Source organism: Centrocercus urophasianus, unplaced genomic scaffold, assembly GCF_019232065.1.
Source record: "Centrocercus urophasianus isolate 14NV4802_14NV808 unplaced genomic scaffold, USGS_Curo_1.0 seq_6, whole genome shotgun sequence".
NCBI classification, from domain to species: domain Eukaryota; kingdom Metazoa; phylum Chordata; class Aves; order Galliformes; family Phasianidae; genus Centrocercus; species Centrocercus urophasianus.
This window is the reverse complement of record NW_024885199.1, coordinates 626,996-647,746: the sequence shown is the minus strand read 5'-3', so window position 1 is coordinate 647,746 and position 20,751 is coordinate 626,996. Positions and strand designations below refer to the sequence as shown.

Sequence of the window (20,751 nt, the reverse complement as noted above, 5' to 3'; positions counted from 1 at the left end):
CCGCTGTGAATGGTCCTGAATTCTCTCCCCATGGCTCAGGGATCTCCCAGATCCATTCTCCCATCACAACCCACCACCACCACCTGCCACCCGCGGTCAGCTCTGGGTCAGCTCTGGGCAAAGCTTAAGTCCTGCCAGTGTTACCACAGCTGTATCAGCCATCCATCCCTGTGAGATAATAAAGGAGCCCCGCTGCTGACCAGTGGCTGCTTTCTGACCTCTTGCGTTGTGCCCTCTTGGTTCGCCCTGCGGCTGCCTGCCGCTTCCGCCTGGGGAAAAGTCTAATTGTGTGTGTTGTTGTGTGTTTTTTGTTTTCCCTCCTGCACTTCTTTCCAACTAAATCAATCAATTAAAATAACTGTTTTCCTCTTCCCCCTCCTCCCTTTCTTTACACTTTGGTAGTTTTTGTTACGGGAGGAATTTGAAAGCAAGAGAACATTGTCCTCTTCTGGACGTTTCCAGAAATGGTAGCGAGGCAGGAGGGAGCTCAGCTGCGAGGGAACTCAACCCATCTCTCCCTGCCACCACGCCTCAGCGTCGCCCAACGCCCATTAAGCGTCAAGGGAGAACTGACCCGGTGCTGAGCTTCCGTATATTGGAAGAGGATGCGTTTTTGCTTTGAGCCCCCTTTGGGATTTTACCCGTGCGGATGATTTTACTGAAGATACGGACACAAATATTTGAGCGAACGTTTGTAACTTTGATACCACAGACTTCAACAGCTCGCAGGCGTTAAGGCAGCAAAACCCACCGCACCGCACCGGAAACGGGGGCGGCCCCAGACGGAAGTGACAGCCCCGCCCCGCCCCACTTCCGGCGCGAGGCCGCGGTGGGCGGGGCCGCGCTCACTCTGCGCCTGCGCACAGCTTCGCCGCCGTTCGCTCCAGCGGGCGGAAGCGGGTGTAAGTGAAGCCGCGACGGGCGCCATCTTGGTTACGGGGGTACCCAGGTACCCGTATGTCGGACGCCATCTTTGACGCTGGCAGTAGGGGAAAGGCGACGGCCCGAGCGGCGGCCCCAGCGGAGCGGGGAGATAGAGCGGCGGCCGCGGTCCCTGGGGTTCGGTAAAGTCCCTGCTCGCCGGTAACTATAGCCGCTCGTAGACCGCAGGGGGCGGGGAAAGGCCTCCGCCCGGCCCGGGTTCCCTCCGCTCCCGTCGGGGGAAGCAGGCCGCGTCGCGGCCGGTACCGCCAGGCCCCGAGCCTCCCGCGCGGGCGCCCTTCGCCGCCGGGCGGTGCGGTGCGGCGTTCCTCGGCTCCCCGGGCCGAGCGGCTCCCCCTGGGTTCCTCTCAGCTCAGGCCGGGTTCCTCTCGGCCCCGCGCTGCTCCTCGCCCTGCCCGGCCCCGCGCATCGCCGTTCCCACGGGCTCGGTGCGTCCGGAGAGGCAGAGCGCGTTCGGGAGGGCCGTTGATTAGACTGGAAATCCCGCCTCTGGCCCTGCGGAGTTACGGCGTCGTGCCTTCCTTTAGCAGCAGTGCCTGTGGGGAATGTGCTGTGATTGACAGATCGCCCCTCCGTTCCCCGTAGAGCTTCAGGGTCCGACTAACTCTGGGTGCACTCGGTTGTCATCGTAATTTCTCCTTTAGTTTGCTTAAAACCAAACTTTTGTGTTTGTTTCTTAAAGATTGGGATTAAGAGGTGCCTGTTTCCTCCGGTTTGGTAAAGGGCAGGAGTGATGTGTGAGATGACCTCACAGAACCACTGCAGAGGTGGGAATGTTCGGCTCCTTAGCAGACCTGAGCTCTGAGCTGTGGGCCTTTCTTGGGAAGTGCAGCTCTGTGTTATTTCATCCTAAAAAAACGAAGATATTCTGAGGATAGTTGGCTTGAAAGCCCATGTCAGAACCACCACTGTGCTGTGTGTGAATTGGACAGGCCTCGGGCTGAGCAGCTGAGTTGGGTTGGTTGCCAGGTGGTGGCTGGAAGGTGCGTCAGCACAAAGGTTTGTCTGGGGCAGAGTTCCTCCTGCTCTCCCTTCCCTCTCAAATGGCTGTTTCCAGGGGAAATGGGTTATTTTTTGAGACTTCGTACAGTGTTTCAGTGAGGATGATGAATCATCCTTACTCTCTTAGTAAATTGCTGCCAAAGCCCAGCAGTGATTTCAGAAATAAAAAAGGAATGAGTGTGTTCTCTCCCCTTAGAGAAGCAGCAGCTTTGTAGTACCCTTCATCTGGAAGAGGTTCCCAGTGCCTGGTCAGGCACTAAGAAGGAAAGGGACAGAGAACCACTCAATATCAGCGTAGAGAAAAAAAGGAGTTATGGACTAAGAGAGAGAGGAACTCCATTAAAAATTGGTACTCTCTAAAAATCTGTTGAGGGCTGGGATTTGCAGGTCCTGCCTCCACGTGGTGTGTTGTGCCTGGTGTTGCTGCACAAGATGGGGGGCAGGACTTCATTGAACGGGCTGTGTTACAGCTCTCATTGTTACCTGGAAGAAGAGCAAAGACTGCAAGGTGTGAGCCCAGAGCACCTGGAAAAGACAGGGAGTTTTCTTCACGAAAGCAATGCTTTCAGAAGTGCTTTTGCAGAAATTCAGACAAACGCTTCTGTTGCCTGACGCTTCTCTTTGCCCCCAGCACAATGGAGTGCTGCCTTTCCTGCTCCTCTCTGTGAGGTTGCTGTGCTGTGAATCTGCTGCAGGGTGAGCGGCAGCAGAGTCTTTGCAAGGGAAATACTTGGTGCTGTAGGTAAACAACAACAAATACAGCTGGGTAAACGTGGTCATCTTCCTCTGACATATTAGTTGAAGCACAGAAAAATCCTCCTCCCTTCATGCTGTTCTCTGCAGGACAGCAAACTGGAAAGCAAGAGTGGGGAATAGATGGTGGTGTTTGGTGCTCAGAAAGGCAAGATGCAAAAGAAACGAGCTGCTTCCTTTGTGCTACCTGTCTTCTTTTGGCAAGGGCTGCTCTGTGTCTGTCTGTCTGTGCACTGAGTCCCGGCTGCTGTGACCTCAGTGTAGCTGGAATTCTTTTGTACGGAACAAGCTTGAAATCTCTTGGTATAAAAACTTGGCTGGCGTTCTGGAGGAGAAAGGCAGTCTTTAAAAAGGTGAAGCAGACTGCTGAGATGTGCTGAGTGCTCCAGAGTTACTCGCTGTGCGCAGGCTCCCAGGGCGCAGCGCTTTGGTCTGTCGTGCTGACAGGTGTTGTTTGGGGTCACCTGCTATAAAATTGAAGGGCTTGCAGGGAGCACAGGGCTGTGGGATATTTCTAGGTGTGTTTTCTTCCTGCTCCCGAGTCCAGATCCCTTCCAATTGCGAGCAGAACCAAAGGCCGTGAGTGCAGTGCTGAGCTGTGTGTGCCACAGAGCAGAAGCCAGAGACGTGTTTGTGCCCAGCTCCGTGCTGAGGCTGTTAGGAGCAGGTGTGTGTGGGCATCTGCGCCAGATGATCTGGTTGTGAAGGTGCTAAAGGTCAGAAGGGAGCGCTGCTGTTGGAGAAGGAATCTTTGCCCTTAACTGCTGTTTTTATTCCCTTTGTCACGCAGTCGAGCCAGCAACTAACGTGAGAACCCGACTTCTCCTCTCTTTATTTTAGATTTGGGAAAATTCCCTGCCAAAAAAAATATTTCCTGGAAAATTCCCTAGTGTTTGTGTGAGTAAAAGGTTCCAACCTTTCCTTATTGATTGTCGGAAATCCTTTGCACAGAAACGTGCAGCACTTTAACGAAAGAGTTCAGAATCACTTTAATTTGAACTTCCGTCTGGCCTGGTTGCAGGTTTTACGGCATTTAATATCTTTAAAACAAGTGAAATGTCAAAGCGTTCGATTTCACAGCAGAAAAAAGCCAACCCAGCCCAAGCCCTTCTTGAGGCTGGGCAAAACGCGCTGCAGCCGAGCCGGGCCGCTTTCCCAGCGCTGCGAGCGACGGCTGCGCGGCGAGGGAGCGGCACGTGGCGAACGTGCAGCGCCCTGCGGCGCAGAACCGACCCGCACAAAGCCGGCCGATTGAAGATGCTCCGTACCGTGCAGCCACGCCGTTCGCAAAGCGAGGCTTCCCCGCCTCGCCGCTCTGTTCGCTCCGCCCGCTCGCTGCCCTTCCCTCGCGCCGCCTGCATGCGCCCTGTGCGCTGCCCCAGCCGCCGCCCCCCAGGCGCTTCCCGCCGGCCGCGGTGCGCTCCTCTGCCCGTGCGCGGCTCCCCGCCCCCCCCCCCCGCTCTCGCTGCCGCTCCCGCCCGCTGTGTTTGTGTGTCGATGCGCACTGGCATGCTTGTGCTGTACAGGTAATAAAGACGGGGGAAGGTTTTTGTGTTTTCTTAATAGGTGAAGAAATCTTGAAGACCAGAAATTCCAACTTACAGAATTTTAAATTTTAAAAATGTGATAGAATTAAAACAAAAATTGCCCGGCTGTGGAAGACGGAGCCTCATTTTTGCAGCCGCTTTGATCACGAGTTCGCCTTTAAGTGCGCTGGGTTTTTTCTTTTTCTTTTTTTTTTCCCTTTTTTCCTTTTTTCTCCTCGAAGAGCTCACTAACCCTGGCTGCCTCCGCTCTGAGAGCATTCCAATGGACTCGCTTCCTCCATTAGTTGTAAGATGTTTAAGAGCACATCCCGTGTTTGACTTGTGGATGAGAGGTTCCCTTGGCAAAGTGAGGAGGAAAATTCTTTCTACCCCTTTATTATTAATTCACGGATTCAGTGTTGGTTCGGCCTACAGGAGAAGTTAACTGGAAGGCTTTGAAGATCGCTGTCTTTGCTGAGGTTGTCCAGGTGGGTGAGCTCGAGGGTCTGCAGCGGTCGGACGGAGTTGCTGGGGGTTACAGACTGACTGACAGCCGCGGTGGTGAAGGAGGGGCTCAGTTTGGGGGCTGGCAGTTGAGCACTTGAGTCAGGGCGCTGTGACTGCAGTGCTGAGGAGGGCGATGTTCTGAAACGGCTGCTTCCGAGAGACTAACTTGATGAACAGAAGAAAGCTGGAAAGATGTGCATTCCTCATGATTTTCCACTTGTTGGTATTTTGCTTAGGGTTCCTTTTAAAAAGAAGATTTTGCTGATCCAGGCAGTAGAAGACGTTCAGTCCGAGGAAGCACGAGCCAACTCTTAGAGCACAGGGGACTGCAAGAGATCCTTGGGACAGAGCTGCTTCCAAGAGCTCGCCCAGCATGTCGAAGCAAGGAGATGATTGCTATTTCTACTTCTATTCCACCTGTAACAAGGTCTGCTTCTTTTCCTTCATTTTCCTTTCTTTTAGTTCTTAAGAGGACGGAGTGGAGTAGAGGCATGACTGATCTTTGGAGGACTTAGCAGCTGATTGCACTGCGGCCAGCTGTCAGGCTGCACTTTTTCATTTTCCTCTCTTTGTTTCCATTGGGTCACAGGGAGACAGCTGTCCCTTCCGGCACTGCGAAGCTGCTCTGGGCAACGAAACCATCTGCACGCTGTGGAAGGAGGGCCGCTGCTTCAGGAATGTCTGCAGGTTCAGGCACATGGAGATCGATGTGAGTGCTGGCTCCTCAGAATCCGTCACCAAACCCACCTCCCGTTGCTTTAGCTGGGCTGAATGGGCTTTTGCAGATCAGATCCACTTGCTTCGAAATGATGGTGGTTCCTGCTGTCAAGAGGGGGCTGGGAGGAAGTAGAGGGAAGAGAACTCGATGTCCTTGGTATTTCTTAGCAGGAAATCCTTGTAGTAGACACCAACAGCATCCTCTCAGCAGATGCTAAAGAGCCCCATCGATCAGAGAGGCGTTGTGCTGGGGGCATTGTTCAGCCCCTTCTGCACTGCTGTCCTCTCCCATGCGATGCTGGGAGCTCTGAGCCCCGCGCTCACAGCTGTGCACCCTTCAGAGTGGGGTTTGAGTGCTGCTGGGTGACAGCTGGCTCAGTGCTGTGCTCTGGAGCTCAGTCTCCCTCTGCAAACCTCAGGTGCTCGTTGCCATCAGCTTTTCTTCCTTTGTATCTTCAGAAGAAGCGCAGTGAGATCCCCTGCTTCTGGGAGAACCAGCCGGGAGGCTGCCAGAAATCCAACTGTGCCTTTCATCACACCAAGGGGCGTTACGTCGATGGGCTCTTCTTACCACCAAGCAAAAGTGAGTTTGTCTTTCCTGACTATGAAGGATCAACTCTGGCTGTTGGGTGTGGTGTTGTGGAGCCGCCATCTGACACTCGTTTGTGAGTGCAGGAGGAAGTGCACTGATGGGGGCACGGCTGAACTGCGTGTGCTTCTGACATTTTGGTTTTTTCTTTCATGCTCAGCTTCTCTCTGCTCCTGTGGCCGTTCCCTTGCAGGTTGTTTTCCTGCATTTAAGCTTTTACTGCTGTTAGGGAGGTGAATCTTGGGGGGGGGGGGAGGGGGAGGGATGGGGATTCTTTGTTGACAGAGCAGCCAGTCACTGGATGGCAACTGGAGACTCAACTCTTCCTGTGCAGGTTGTCAGCCTGCCTGCCATCTTTGTGCAGAGGCTGTGGGTTGGGGTCAAAGCTTTAAATTCCTGGTGCTCCTCTCCTTCCTGCAGCCACGCTGCCGAGTCCGCCGGAGTCTGCAGATGATGATCTGAAGGCAGCTCAGATAACACTGCAGCAGAGCAAGCTTTCTGTGCAGTCCAACCCCTCTCCACAGTTGAGGGGAGTGATGAAAGTGGAAAACTCAGAAAATGTGCCAAGCCCTACGCACCCTCCAGTTGTAATCAATGCTGCAGACGATGATGAAGATGATGATGGTGAGTGTGGTTGCTGCTGCTTTTGATCTTGAAGGTGTCTGTGTTCTGTGACTCGTAGAACACCTGCGGGCTGATGAGGATGGGGCAGCAGCCTGGCAGCAGTGAGCAGGAATTGTAATGCAGGAGGGAAGCTCAGAGCCACTCCTGCTGCTGGTCTGCAGTGTGGATCTCAGGGGAGAGTTTTCTCTGTTTGGTCAGGAGAGTAACAGAGCATGCACTGGTTAAAGCCATGTGGAGAGTCTGGAGCTCCAGATGCTTTTTCCAGCTCCCCACTAGTTGTTCTGTTTGCTTAGGCTGCTTCTTTGTGTTCACCAGGTCAGTACAGCTGCTGAAATCAGGAGCCCTTCTGTAATCATTTATGTTTGTACTTAAGAATATTAAGTGTGGGCTGAAGTGTCATTGTGTGAGCTGCAGAAACGTTAGAAATCTGGTTGAATTTCATTGCGTAACTGAAGAGGCTGACTCTCTATCCCTGTGCAGACCAGCTTTCTGAGGAGGGAGAAGAAACAAAAACACCTGTCCAGCAACCAGCTGAGGAAAACCATAACGGATTGCGGATAATTTCCACCAGGAAATCTAATGCTGATACAAAACAAGGTACTCCAGCACAGTGGTAGGGTGAATCAGAAGAACCTGCCGATTATTGTGCAAACACAGCAGAGCACAGGGCTGCTGAGTGGACCCAGCTATTTCCCTGGTCTTGTTCCTACCTCGTAATTTCGCGTGCCTTTCAGGTTGGAAAGGTAAACTGCTTTGTTTGCTTCGTTAGGCAGGGCCACAGCACGGGGTTTAAGCGTCTCTGTGTGCATCTCTTCAGCCACTGGTGAAAGCCACACTGCTGGTAGAGAAATCCAAAGTCACGTAGATGGGTTAAAATCAGGGGTGAAGCTTACTTTTTGTGTCCTGAAGGCTGAAAGAGGGCAGCAGCAGACATCAGTTCCATGGTGCTCTGCCCCGTGGGGGAGCTGGCAGGGTTTGTGATGGATGTTCTGAGCACGAGGCAGCTGGCAGAGCCCCTCAGTGCGTCCCTCTGCCCCTCGGCCTCATTCGCCGCTTTGTGTTCCCAGATGACACCTTGAATTTTGGAATAAAAACGCTGGAAGAAATCAAATTGAAGAAGCAAAAGGAAAAAACAAAAAAACAGAGCGGTGAGTTGATATGCCCTACTTTGTTATCCTTCTGTTTGTTTTCTTCCCTTTTTTTTCCCTTCTGATGATACCTGCATAGCTGGCGATGTGTTGGAATGGAGCCATTCATGGAAGGGAACCTTTTTCTTGCACTGCTGAGTTTGCAGTAGCAGTTGCTGGTGGCTGGGAGCTGCACGAGAGACAGGCTTCCATTTTTAGCTGGGGGTATCAAGCTACTTCAGCATGCAATGTGTTGTTTTAAATGCAGACAGCTGCTCTTCTAGATGGGAATTCCAAGAGCAGATTGGAGGCAAATTGTTCACCTCTTGTTTACATGCACTGCTGTTGCATATTTGGCAGTAACAAGTAATGAATGCGTTTTGGTCTTTGTGATGGTTCTGTCAGGTGTGTTTCTGTTGTTGGCAGTGGCTTTTCTCTTCTGTAAACACTTTGCTCCCTTTGATCAGAAGGGCCTTCAGGAGTTCCTGCTCATCCGCTCCAATCTCGGGCCGTTCCTGTGCCAGAGAAGGAGAACGTGAGGACAGTGGTCAGAACTGTGACACTGTCTGCAAAGCAAGGTAATGATGAGTACCTCTGTTTCCATTTCGTGGCTGCTGAATGGAATGGATAGATAACAGTTAAGGTAGCTGGGCTGTGTTGGTCTGCTGCTGTTGCTTTTTTGTATCCAAAAGATGCTTTTATATCAGGAGTCTCTGGTTGTTGGAAGGTTGGCACTGTAGCTGCTCTGTTCTGTAGTAGTAAGGGATCACAGAGCAACTCCTGTGAGCGCCGTGGTGAGCTCTGTGTTACTGCTGAGCTGCAACTCCCAGAGGAGCTGACCTGTGCCTGCTGTGCTCCTGACCCCAGTGGTGTTTGTTAATGAGCTGACAGCAGGGGCAGATTAGAGCTCAGTGAAGTTCAGCAGCAGGCTAACGGTGCAGCAATGGTCAGTGTGCAGCTCAGGAGCCACCTGAGAGCAGAGCAACTCAGAAATGAGAGGAAAGAGCCCCAGGAGGCCGTGCTACACCACCGAGGAATTCAAAGAGAGGAATGAAGCAACTGAGGTTTCTGAGTGCGTTACGCTGGCAATATTATTTTGTGTCAAGGCTGTCAAAAGTGTCTTTGGGGTGGTGGTGGTGCTTTCTTTGTGGGAAATGAGCTAACAGGGCAGTAAGTCTGTAGGCTGCTGGTCACTGCGAAATAAGCAGATTGCCCTTTGTTGTAGGGGAGGAGCCTGTGGTTCGACTGAGTATTGCTGAGAAACCTGGAAAACGGAAAGCCTCTGTTGGTAAGGGCTGCTTGGGGGCTGTGTTTGGTGCCTCCTCTGAACGTGGCTGCGGCGGGGGGCGTTGCTGAAGTGTGAGGGGGGAAGCGTGTCGTGGATCTGTGCTCACTGTACAAATGGTACAAAACCGTAGCAGCTGAAAGGTGAATTTGAGAAATTGCACTTGGAGAAATTGAAGCTTGTGGTTGACTGCTCTAAAACCTTCCTCCCAAGAAATTATCTTAGGAGTGTTGTTGTTTTCTCTGCAGCTGATGTCAGTGGCCTCCCGCTGAAGCGCAGCCTTGCAGAAAGGCTGGGGAAGAAGATTGAGGTTGACAAAGCACCAAGGAGAGGTAAATGAGCATCTGGGTTTGCTGCACAGGCTCCTGCAGGCTTTCTGCTCTTCCCTGGCAGTGCTCTCTGCTGCTTCCTGAGGTCATCACCACTGGGGTTTGCAGTTATTTTTCCTGCCCTGTTTTGAGACGTGAGCCCAGAGCTGGAATTTACGCAGCATCCCTGGTTGGTTCTGTTCTGTAGTTCGAGGCATGGAGTCTCTGAAGGAGAGACTGGGACAGACTAGTGCTCAAATGGGTAACGACTAGGAATTTTTTCCCCTTTTTCCTTTTAACGAACTTAGACCACTTCCATAGAGCCCTAAACATTAATTTGAAAGGGGGAAAAAAAGGGGCTGGTTTTCAAAGTAGGACAGGTGGCTTAGAAAGCTGCAGCGCAGAGGGAAGCTGTGCTGAGATGCGTTGTTGTGAGCGCTCACATCCCATAATGTGACAAATTTTGGAGACTTAAGCTCTCTTTGGACTCTTTTAATCCTTGTGCTTCTCCTTGCTTGGTGATGACAGAGAAGGGTGCCAAGCCAGCAGCAGAGATCCACGTGAAAACGCTGGAGGAGATCCGTCTGGAGAGAGCTAACCAGCGGGGAGAAAGCCCAGCTGCCCCCCAGGCAGAGAGCTGCTGCAGGGCGGAGGATCCCAGCGCAGGGGGGAGGCCGCCCCCTGCAGGTCGCATCAAAACCTTCTCGGAAGCCCTGGCTGAAAGGAAACACAAGCGACTGGAAGAAGAGAAACAAAAAGGAGAGGAGTTGCTCACTGAGAAGAGAGCTGAGGGCGAGCGCAGGAAGCAGAGAATTCTGCCTCCATCGGTGCCTGGTAAAGTGAAATTGGAAGAGCCAGCACGTAAAATCAAGCCTTTGGAAGAAGTGCATATTAAAACCTTGGAAGAAATCAAGCAGGAGAAAGCTCTGCGGATGCAGCAGAGCGGGGAAAACGTTTCAGCTGCAGCAGCACAGCCTGGGCCTCCCCCTGCAGGGAGGAAGCTGTTGCGGATCACAAAGCTAGCAGGTAACGAGGTGCTTCTCTGTCTGCTTCCCTGTCAAGCAAATGAAGTTTGCTTAGAATTCCCATGGCTTTTTTTTTTTTTTTTTCTTTCAACAAAATGCAAACTTGGCTGCCTTTATCCACATCCATGTATTTTTCCACTGAATCCATGGTGTCTGCCTGCATTTCCGTCTGGAAAATCGACTCGTGTGAGGCTTTGTGGTTCAGTTTCTCTTGTACTTTTTTCCTGCCATCTGTTTTTGGTGTGGAGTGCAGGGTTACCTTCATCTCTGAAGGTGTTGCTGAGTATGTAGACGTGTTTGTAAAGCGTGGGGCCAACCTCTGTCAGGGGGGAGTTGTTGGTTGGGGAGTGACAGAGGCTTTGTGAAGAGAAGTGCAGGAAGGAGGTGAGAGCTCATATGCTGCATGGGCTGCGTGGTGTTGCCTCTCTGTGCCTCGCTCTGTGTGTGAGGAAACAAGCACACGGAGGAGACGTGGGCACTCGGGTTTCTTTATATGCTTGCTGTTGACCAAGTTATTTTTTTGTTTGTTTTAAAGCACCTGGAAGAGAAGAGAAGAAGGCTGTGGAATTGAGCAGGGCTTCTCCCAGAGCTGTTTCTGCCCCTGCAGAGGTGAGTCCCTTCTGAACATGGACACACTGACGCCATTCCTTGCCATGTTGTTCTTGCTGCTCACCTGTGCCGCCGTCCTGAGCGCGTTCCCACCTTCGTGCTTTGGTGAAGAGCTGCAGCAGAGTTTCAGTCCTGCCATTTCAATAGGTTTTGCAGGCAGCATTGTCCTCAAACTCTGAGTTAATCTGGTTGTACTGGCAGTGAGGCTGTAACCCTGCTGGCACCGGGTGCAACTTGTGAGGCTGATGAGGAGGGCACTGGGTACAAAAGTGTTCGAGGAACACAGCGTGCGGGTGAATGCTGCATGGGGGAACAGGAGTGACTTTCTGTTGCTCAAGAAGAATGTGGTAGCTACCAGCTACAGCACTGTGCTGATGGGAGCTCGCTTTGCTGTGAATTGTGCAGTTCTGAAACTGTTTTCACAGCAAAGCTTGGGTCTTGTTACGGGCAGACGTTTACAGAAGGAAACGTCAGTGACCGAGTGACAGTAATGCGCTGTTGGGGCCATCCTGGAAATATTGCCCATCTGATTTTCTCAGTGCATCCTCCCTGGTGTTCTTATTTTGCACGTTGTTTCTTTGTAGCCCTCGGATCAGAGCACACCAAATTCTAAAGCTCAAGTGAAGAGCCTTGAGGGGACAATAAAGGAGAAGCCGCAGCTGAGACAACCGGACAAGCTGAAGAAGGAAGTGGCTGCTGTGCCACCTGCTGCTGAAGAGACAGTCAAAGGTAAAAGTCCAGGGCGTAGCAGCCCTGAATCCACCTTGGCTTCAGGGTCAGCTTAACAGCTTGCAAAGGCATAGGTGAAATCTCAGAAAGATGGGAGACTGTATTGCCAGGGAAACCACCAGAGCAACCTCAGCAACAGAGAACTGAGCGTGGGGTGCAGTGGTCCTTGGAAGTGAAGGGACACGAGGACAGATCTCACGGTGGGCGCGCGCCATTGCTCCCTGCTGGGAGGGGAGGTGCTTACTTTCATAGTTCACTGCGTTCCTTCCAGCCAGGCTTCAGCTTGAGAATGGGAGAGAGACAGTGGCACTGAACTGCAGACGTGATGAACAGCTGAGTGCGTTTTGAGGGTCTGCTGGGGCTTGCACAGCGTCTGGTCCCACTCTCATGTCTGCTGTCACTGCTGCTTTTTCCTTTCAGTAGAGGGAGCGAGGCTTTAAGTACAGAAGTCCGTGTCTGTGAATTCCATTGGACTTCAGAGTGTCTTAGAAAAGTATTGCTTTCTCTGGGATTGCTGTATGGTTGCTTCCCTTGTCCTGGGTTGTTGGGTGGAGCTGTGCGGTTTCTTTGTTCCTTTGGTCGGACTGCTGGTAGGCAGGGTTGGCTTTGTGAAAGATTGCTGAGAGCTGAGGAAAGAGCAGTGCAGCTTTGCTGGCCAGATATATTTAAGTGTGCATGAGGGCTGTGGGAATGACAGCAGAGCTGGGCTTCTCTCGAGGCACGGCTGCAGCAGCTCTCTTCCTCTTACTGCAGCCAAGTGCAAGGCGAGCGCGAAGCCTGCAGACGGCAAAGCCGGCGCCCCCTCGAAGCGGGCGCTGAAGAGGAAGGCGGCTGAGATCTCTCCCTCTGCTGTGGCAGCCGTGAAACCTCTGAGTAGTGCTGGAAGTGAGGAGCCTCCAGCTAAAAAAGCAGCTCTGGTAAGGAGGGGGAGCGTCAGTCTGAGGCGCAGCTGCTGTAGGAAGCGGAGGGCCGGGATGTTCTGCAGGACCCCCTGCAAAGCGGTCGCTGTGCGGATGGGTGGCGCGGCGCCCTGCAGTGCTGTGACTCCTGGTGTGCAGGACTTGGTGGTTCGTGCTGTGCTGCTCCAAAGCCGAGGTGCTGCGCAGCTGTGTGTGCAGCTGACATCCTTCAGGAGCTGGGCTGGGTTCAGGCTCAGCAGTGCTGAAGGAGAAGCGCTGCAGGGGAAGCTCTCCTGAGGAATCGTTCACTTTGCCTTGCTTCTTTCCAGACTGCTGCTCCAGCCCTGCCTGACGACAGCCTGCTCACCAAGCCTGGCGCAGAGAAACCCCCCAGCAGGTGATGAGCACAGCTTCTTTGTTTCTTAAGCGGTTTGTCTTTCCGTGAGCCGTGAGTTCTTCCGTGTGTGGGAAGGATGGTGGGGTTGAACCGCAAAAGAAAAATAATCTCACATAATTTTCTGGCAGCTAGCAGAGATGTTTACCTAGATGATTTTCTTGAAATGCTGCAAGTTGGTTCAGCTCTCCAGTGTGTTCTTGGGTTTCTGAATGCCCGAGTGACCCTGAGCTGAGGTGTGAGTTGTCCTGCACGTGTTGGTCCTCGAGAACACCACTCAGCTGACAACACTAAGACAGATCTTGTGAGGGAGCACAGAGGTGGTGGATGGAAGTTCAGCTCCTTGGACTCGAGAGCAGCCTGCTGAGCACACTGGGCAAAGGAACCAAATGAGTGAACAGGTGTTTGCAGAGGTTGCCTTAACGCTTTTCCAGTCGGCCTAATGAAGGAGGTAGAGCATCTCTGCTACAGAAGAGGAGCTGTGTTTGCTGGCCCTCGGTGTTCTTGCAGATAAATCCCCACGCTGAAAAACAGCCTTGTTGGCACGTGGGCTCTGCAGGCAGTCTGGGTTACCGGCTGGCAACGCCTGTGTTTGAGGTGCAGGAGGAGTAACTGGGTGTGAGTGCTGGTCAGCAGAAAATGCCTCCAGCTGAGAAATGCTGTGTAATGTTGTTCTCTTCCTTGTTCTCCCAAGCCTTGAACTGCATCGGGGGAGCCAAGCAGACCATGGGGAGCAGTCGGAGCACTCGAGTGCAGCTTCAGCTTCTTCCCAGTCGGCGGCCAAAGCGCAGCAGCTGAGCTCCACGGGGGCTGGGAAGGCGCCCTTGTCTGTGGAGGATGACTTTGAAAAGCTGATCTGGGAAATCTCAGGAGGGAAACTGGAAGCAGAAATTGACTTGGACCCGGGGAAGGATGAGGATGACCTCCTTCTTGAACTTTCTGAGATGATTGACAGTTGAACTGCAGTCTTATGGTATATAAAAAAAAATTAAAACTTTTTTTTTTTTTTTTTCTCATTGGATACCCCGGGGTGATACTTTTTCTGAAGGAGGCTTCACCGTGAGTCTTAAAGCACAGTTGAACTGGTAGAAATTGGCAGCCTGCATTCCGTTGTCCTGAGTTTTCCTGCTGGTCAGAGCTGAGGTCCTGCGCGTCCATTCCCTGATCCTGGTTGGCTCCTGTCAGCAGCAAGAGGAGAAAGCAGCTCTGACTCAGCCCTGAGGGCGTCCAGCTGTGCGCTGCGCTGGCTGCGAATTGGTCTGATCCAGGGATGCTCTGAAGGCTTAAAGCTGAAGCTTCTTCCTTCCTCCTCCCTTGGCCGCGCTCAGCGTGGGGAGCAGCTGGAAGCTTTGCTGTTCCTGTTTCTTGGGAGCTGCCGTGTCTCTGGAGTTCTGCCGGCTCTTGTTCCGTTGGTGTTTGCTTTTGTTTTGACTTGGATCCCTCAAGGCAACTTCGTGACGGCGGAGGGCTGGGAGGGAGCAGAATTATTCTGGTGTTTTGGACCAAACGTGCCACCGAGGCTGGGGGCTCCGCGCTGCCTCCCGGTTCTCAGCAGCGATGCGGCATCAGTGTGAGAAGGAGCCGCGCTGCAGTGCGTTGCTCTCACCCCCTTTTTTTTAATCGTACTTCGGACGCGTTCTGGTCGGAGCCGGGTGCCGGGGCGAGCGGCCTGCGTTCCTCTGCTCCGCGGCAGGCGGGGCTGTCGAGGATCGGCGGCGGCGCCTCTGGGCTCCCGGAGCTCCCTGCGCTGGGGCCGGAGCTGCTGCGGCACCGGGCGCTGTGCGAGGGCAGCGGGGAGCGGCGCGCGGCTGTGGCCCTGCGGGACGGCTGTGCTGCTGCCCCGCTCTGCTCCGTGTTTTCTCTCGCAGATAACTTCGGGATTATTTTCTTAACTTGTAGCAGAACTTCAGGCTTTTCCTACTGTGACGTGTGATGCCGCAGGGGCTCCCAGGCGTTTGCTGCCGGCAGAGGCGTTTATTGTAAATACTTCATTTCTGTGCTGTGCCGCCCCGCAGCGATGCTCGGCTCAGGTGAGCGGAGCGCAGCCGGCCGGGCCGCTGGGGGCAGCGCTGTGGGCGCCGTGCAGCCCTGGGCCGGCTGAAGGATGCCGTGATTCAGCAGAAGATTTTGTGATTTTCTGCTGTCAGCCTTCGCCTCTGGGTGGGACTCTGCCCGTTTTGTGTATGCCGTTATTGTTACTGTAAATATTTTATCTTTCATTTTATATTTGCCTTCTATTTAAGATATTGTATGAACGTAGTCAGGCTCCTCTGTTTGCGCCAGCGGCTCCCGGCTGTTTTTAAATAAAGCTGGCACAGGACAGCAGTGCTGTACGTCTGTCTGCGGCTCTCAGGTGGAGCAGGATGGTGCTCATCCACCCTCCCATCGCTTTCTGATTTCCCAGCAGCGCTGCTGCCACCGGGTTACTGCCATCATTGCTCCATGGAAAGGAACGAGCTCGAACAGCACCCCTCACTTATTTGGTCCTAAAGCCTTCAGCTGCTATTCTGTGCAGTGTGAATCTCTGAGAGGGAGGCTGGGAGCTGGGAGGGATTCCCAGAGCTGTGCTGCTGAGAGCAGCGCCGGGCAGCCCAGCATGCTCAGGACCGCAGCCAGGTGAGGCTTGCAGTTGAGTTATGGGTGGGTGTGCAGCTGATCACCGCTCATCCTCCCCCCTCACAACCCCCCGTGTCCTGCAGTGCCCCATTCTCAGCCCGTCACACCACTGCAGTGTGCAGTAAACCTTTATTGCCCCCCGAAGAGATCCTCATTGTACACCACCTGCGCCCGCTTGTCGCGGTGGGAGCCCTTCGCGCTGTTCTTCACCGCTGTGGAGGCACAGGAGGGGGGCAGGGACTCAGCGCTGCTGGCACCCCCATGTCCCTGTGCCCCCCGGTGCCCCCCCAGCTCACCCAGGGATCCCCACAGCGATTTCCCGGTGGCAGCGTCGAGCAGCGGCTGTTTGCGGGCGATGCTGACACGGAGCTGCACGTCCTGCACCACGGCGCCGTTCAGCTGCGGGGGCACCGGGGGGGTCAGCGCTTGGGAGCACCCCACGTGTCCCCCCCACAGCTCCCGCACGGCAGCACCCACCTCGGCCATGGCCTGGTCGGCCGATTCCATCTTCTCGTAGGTGACGAAGGCGCAGCTGCAGTGGGGTGAGGTCGGCACAGCTCCACCCCAGCAGCCGCTCCCCATTCGGCACCACCACAAATCAGCGACCCCAGCCCCGCCGCCCCCCCCACCCTCCTCCACTCCTCAGCCCTCCCTTAGGCCTGTGACCACGCCCACACACCCTTAGCCCCGCCCCGGCCCCGCCTGCCCCACAACCCCACCAGCCCCATCACTGGCTCCACGGCCCCGCCCGCCCGGCCCCGCCCCCTGCCCGTGGCCCCGCCCACTTGCGCGGGCTGTCCAGCGAGAGGTCGATGATGGCTCCGAAGGGCGCGAAGGCGCTGCGCAGCAGCTCGGGGCTCAGCTCGGCTCCGTGCACGTACAGCGTGTTGCCCTTCCGCGGGGAGGGGCGCTCAGGGAACGAGTCGGAACCTGGGGGGCGCGGTGGGGACACTGAGGGACATCCCCCCACGGACACCCCGGGAGAACCCCCAATCCCAATGGGACGCCAACAACAGAACGCTCAGACGGGATCCCGCCCCACGGGGCCCATCCTCAGTGGGACCCCCAGCAGGATCCCCATAATGCGACGCCCCCAAAAACTCCCTCCTCCACCCCCCCCCCACCAGGACATCCCCCAGCGCCGGGGGCGTTTCCATGGAGAGCACCCCCAGATGAACCCCCTGAGCCACCACGGGACCCCCTTGAAACCAACAAGAACCCCCAAACTCCCCCCAGATTTGAGGACCCCCCCCTACGCCTGAAAGCCGCCTCGCGCTCGCGGCCGCCCCGCTCCTCCGGCTCCGGCTCCTGCTCCCAGTCCAAGCGGCGCTCACGCTCTCCCCGCTCAGGGGGGTCCCCACGTCCCCCCCCGGCTTCGGGCTCTCGCAGGCGCTCGCTGGCACTGACAAAGCTGGGGGAGAGGGGAGCAAAATAAACACAGAGACAGGGCTCAAATATGGGGGAGCGGAGATGGGGGGAGGGGCTGTGCGTCAGGGTAGAGACCAAAAGAAAGGGATGGGAGTCCCAAATGAAGGGGTGGGGGCGATAAAGGGGAGGGTGGCACTCACCTCTCATAGAGTGATTTTCTCTGGGGTCGCCGTGACTGCAGGGGTAGGGGAGGTTACGATGGGATCCCCGCCCTGGGTATCCTGCCCCCCTTCAGTAACTGTCCCTCCCTGCCCCCCCAGTACCTCAGGGGTGTCATCGTCAGCCGAAACGCTGCGCTGGAAGGGCTGGAAGGTGGGGGCTGGGCCCTTCTCGGGGTCCTGGGAGGGGTATAAAGAATAAAGAGGAAGGGGGAGAGGGAGAGGGGTAACGGGGGGCATTTTGAGTGAATCTGGGGAAAATGGGGGCTTGGGTAGGATGAGGGGGAGTTCAGGGGGTGTTAGGGAATTAAGGGTGGGATTTGGGTGGAAACGAGGGGGATTTAGGGGCAAAATGAGGAAGATTTGAGTGGTTTCGTTGGACTTATGGGGCAGTGAAGGGCTTTGTGGGATTTGGGGTGTTTCTTCAGATGCTCAGCATTTCTGGGTGGGATTTGGGCCAAAATGGGAAGGATTTGGGAGGGTGATTTGAGGCAAAATGCAGGAAATATGAGGAGGTTTGGTGTGTTTTGGGGGATCTGGAGCGTTTTTGAGTGTTTTGTGGCATTTTGGGGCCTTTCTGTAGTACTTGCGGTGTTCTGGGGGCTGTTTTTGTGGAATTTGTAGCGAGATCTGGGTTTTTTTTGTGGAATTTGTGGTGTTTTGGAGAAGTTTTTGTGGAACTTTGATGTTTCAGGGTCGTTTCCATAGGGTTTGAGGGGAGCTCTGTGGTTCTGTGTAGGGCTCTGGGGGTGCTGCGGCCCTGGGATTTTTTTTTGGAGGGGTTCATCTTCACACTCCTCACCTTCAGCTTCCCCTCCAGCGTCCGGGAGCGTTTGAAGCCCGAGTTCTTGGTCTCGGCCTTGATGGCACTGATGGCACCGGATTTCACCAGCAGCTTGGCCTGCTCGGTGGCCGTGGCGGTGTCCACCGGGGGCTGGTCTGACATGGCTGCGGTGGGGGGGCTCAACCTCACCCCTCCCAAAGTCAAAACAAACCCCGCCCCCCAACGCCCTTCCCCAAATCCCAGCCCCACATTAACCACGCTTCCCTCCACCGCGAGCCCCCCGCATCCCTTAGGCCTTGAGAGGTCCCAAGCCTCCTCCCTTAGGGCCCCCCCACCCCGACTCACAGCGCTTGATGCCCCCCTGGCTGCTGGGCCCAGTGTTGCTCTGCTGCTTCTTCAGCGCCAGCAGCGCCTTTTTCTGCGGGGAGACGGCGTTCAGGGGATGGGACGGGAATGGGGAGGCAATGAGGGGCCGCTGGGGGTCCGCGTGGGTCCAGGCCGACACCTTTTTGCGCAGTTTGGCGAAACGCTTCTGTAGGGCCTCCTCCTCCTCCGTCAGCCCCGGCGGCAGCGTCAACATGGCTGGGAACGGCGGATCCCGGCGGGGGCTCCGAGAAGCTGCGGGGGGCCCCGGAGCTCCGGCTCACTCCGGTCTCCCTGACAACGGCCGCAATGCCGCACTTCTTCCGCTCGGCTGCAGGACTTCCGCTCGGCATCCGGAACTTCCGGTTAGCAGCCGGAACTTCCGCTTTTCGCTGAGGGCAGGGGGGAGCGTTTCCGGGTCAGCGCCCGGCGGAGCAGTGGGGATGGAGCTGGAGCGGATCGGTGGGGTGGGGGCGTCTGTGGGAGGGTCGTGGGGTCTGTATTGGGGGAGAGGCGGGTCTGTGGGTCCGGCGGGGGTCGTGGGGCCTATGGAGGGGCTTCTGTGGGGTTCGGGAGGGGGGCGGTGTTCTATGGAGCTCTGATCGTCTTCTGTATATTTTCGCTCCTCTCCGCCCCCCCCAGTGCTGCCCCCCCCCGGGCCCCTGCACCTCCCCCTGGCACTGTTGGAATTGGGCTGCGCCGGGCGCTGCGAATTGCTGCCGGGTCCCGCCCCCCCCCGCAGCACGGTGAGTCCCTCCTGGACACCGTCTGACGCCTACGTCGCCTCTGCCTTCCCCTCCCTCCTCTCCCAGCCCTCCCCCAACGTTTCCCCCTCCTGACGGCCCCCCAGGCCCCCTCTGAGCCCCTAAAGAGCGTTGTGAAGCCCGCTCCCCGGGGACCCCCAGAGCCCCTGACCCCCTCAGATCTGCTCTTACTTCACCCAAGAGACCCCCCCTCCCCAGATCCCACTAACCCAGGGACCCCCTTGATCCCTTCTCCAGACCCCTTCTAATGTTCCCCCACCAAGGATTCTCTCTGACTTCCCCAGGGGACCCCCAGAGGGACACCCTGAGCCCCAGACCCCCTCTTGCTCCTCCCAAAGGACTCTCCCAAGCAACTCTTCCAGTCCCCTCAAATCCCCCCAAAGGACCCCTTCAGATGCCCCACCCACAAGAAAACTCTCCACCAAGGGACCCCCCTGGATACCCTCTGATCCCCCCTAAAGTGCCCCCTTTATGGAATGCTCTCAGTGACTCCTCGTGTTCCCCACCTCTCCCCAGCTCCCCCAGGGCCTCCCGCCCTTCACTCCTCCCCTGACAGCAGAGTTGGAGCAGCGCTTCCTGCAGACCCCCTCCTGGCTGCCCCCCCACCAACATGAACGGGCTCAGAGGTATGGGGGGGGGGGGGGTGTGTGTGATAAAGGGGGTTGTTGGAGTGCAGTGCAGATATTTGGGGGCTCTGGGCCCCTCCAGGGGGGGCTGTGAGGATGGGGGGGAGGCACTTATAGTGGGGGAACATTGGGGCAAAATCCCTGCAGGGCTCCAGACTCGTCAGGGGTTTCTGCTCCCTCGGAGGGGCTCTGAGGGGGGAGGCAGACTGAGGGGGGGCTCTGCAACTCTTTTTACCTCCCACCCCCCAGGCGCTGGACGCGGGTGCCCACCCCCCGCTCACTGTTTGTGTTGGAGCCGACGCCGGTGCACAGCAGCGTGCGGGCACTGCGGGACCCCGGCACAGGGGCTCTGCAGGGCTTTGTTGAGGTGGGGGAACGCTAATTAACTAATTGGGGGTTGGGGCTGGCATAGTATAAGAGCCCCTCTTATACATCGCCTTATAACCGCAATGTAGGAGCTGCATGAGGACGCGGGGCTCCCCTCTCCCCCAGACACCGGCGACGTCCCCCAGTGGGAAGGTGGGCACCTCAACCCCCACCCTTTTAATACCTGCTGCCCCCCTTTTTCTGTGACCCCTAAAGCTGACCCTTACTGCCCTTTTTGTAGGTGGTTTGGAGGACCCCCCCCTGGAGTTGCTCCACACCCAGTGGCCAAATGAAGAGGATTTGGACCTTGAAAATGGTACAGAACTGCCGGGGGGGCTGTTTTGGAGGTGCCCCTTCCTTAACTTTATCATTTCATTCTGTCTTCCCTCCCAACTTCAGATTTACTGACCACCCCCCCCGGGCTGAAACGCGGCGTTGAGTTTCAGGCCAGAGGTAGGGAACAGCGAGGAGAACCTCCTCAACCCCCACATCTGTGCCCCCCCCGCAGCACAGCGGGCCCCTCCTGCCTCACTGTTCCCTCCTCCTTTAAACATAAGCAGCCCCCGGAGCCCGGGGGGGGGGCACCATCGCTCTGTAGCGTTTTGGGGGC

The 20,751-nt window shown here is 55.7% G+C and overlaps 3 protein-coding genes across 9 annotated transcripts in view; 2 read left to right on the top strand and 1 right to left on the bottom strand.

Moving 5' to 3' along the window:
• The first annotated feature begins 916 nt into the window (after positions 1–916).
• ZC3H11A (zinc finger CCCH-type containing 11A) lies at positions 917–15,358 on the top strand. Of its 7 annotated transcripts, none has more exons than XM_042836384.1 (18): positions 917–1,064; positions 3,538–3,594; positions 4,659–4,711; positions 4,967–5,157; positions 5,320–5,439; positions 5,907–6,030; positions 6,457–6,660; positions 7,141–7,257; positions 7,728–7,808; positions 8,255–8,365; positions 9,013–9,075; positions 9,321–9,404; positions 9,909–10,406; positions 10,941–11,014; positions 11,599–11,743; positions 12,497–12,660; positions 12,972–13,039; positions 13,731–15,358. In XM_042836384.1, the coding sequence occupies exons 4-18, from the start codon at positions 5,104–5,106 to the stop codon at positions 13,993–13,995; spliced, it is 2,172 nt and encodes a 723-aa protein (XP_042692318.1). In that variant the 5' UTR covers positions 917–1,064; positions 3,538–3,594; positions 4,659–4,711; positions 4,967–5,103; the 3' UTR covers positions 13,996–15,358. The 7 variants fall into 7 exon arrangements, with proteins under 7 accessions (XP_042692318.1, XP_042692315.1, XP_042692317.1 ...); XM_042836381.1 differs by having other exon boundaries at positions 4,264–4,711; XM_042836383.1 differs by having other exon boundaries at positions 917–1,083.
• Positions 15,359–15,764: 406 nt separating this feature from the next.
• On the bottom strand, positions 15,765–18,727 carry NELFE (negative elongation factor complex member E). The gene is made up of 10 exons (XM_042836391.1): positions 18,528–18,727; positions 18,368–18,440; positions 18,041–18,186; positions 17,344–17,418; positions 17,221–17,255; positions 16,909–17,063; positions 16,438–16,582; positions 16,130–16,184; positions 15,949–16,051; positions 15,765–15,864 (listed from the first exon to the last, which is right to left on the bottom strand). The coding sequence occupies exons 1-10, from the start codon at positions 18,600–18,602 to the stop codon at positions 15,782–15,784; spliced, it is 945 nt and encodes a 314-aa protein (XP_042692325.1). The 5' UTR covers positions 18,603–18,727; the 3' UTR covers positions 15,765–15,781.
• Positions 18,728–18,790: 63 nt separating this feature from the next.
• Positions 18,791–20,751, top strand: part of SKIV2L (Ski2 like RNA helicase) — a 6,766-nt gene continuing 4,805 nt past the window's right edge. The window contains exons 1-8 of the mRNA XM_042836373.1: positions 18,791–18,847; positions 19,028–19,131; positions 19,666–19,775; positions 20,025–20,142; positions 20,231–20,294; positions 20,383–20,457; positions 20,541–20,587; positions 20,702–20,745. Coding sequence (XP_042692307.1) covers positions 18,829–18,847; positions 19,028–19,131; positions 19,666–19,775; positions 20,025–20,142; positions 20,231–20,294; positions 20,383–20,457; positions 20,541–20,587; positions 20,702–20,745 — 581 coding nt within the window. The 5' untranslated portion in view covers positions 18,791–18,828. The remainder of the gene's footprint in view (positions 18,848–19,027; positions 19,132–19,665; positions 19,776–20,024; positions 20,143–20,230; positions 20,295–20,382; positions 20,458–20,540; positions 20,588–20,701; positions 20,746–20,751) is intronic.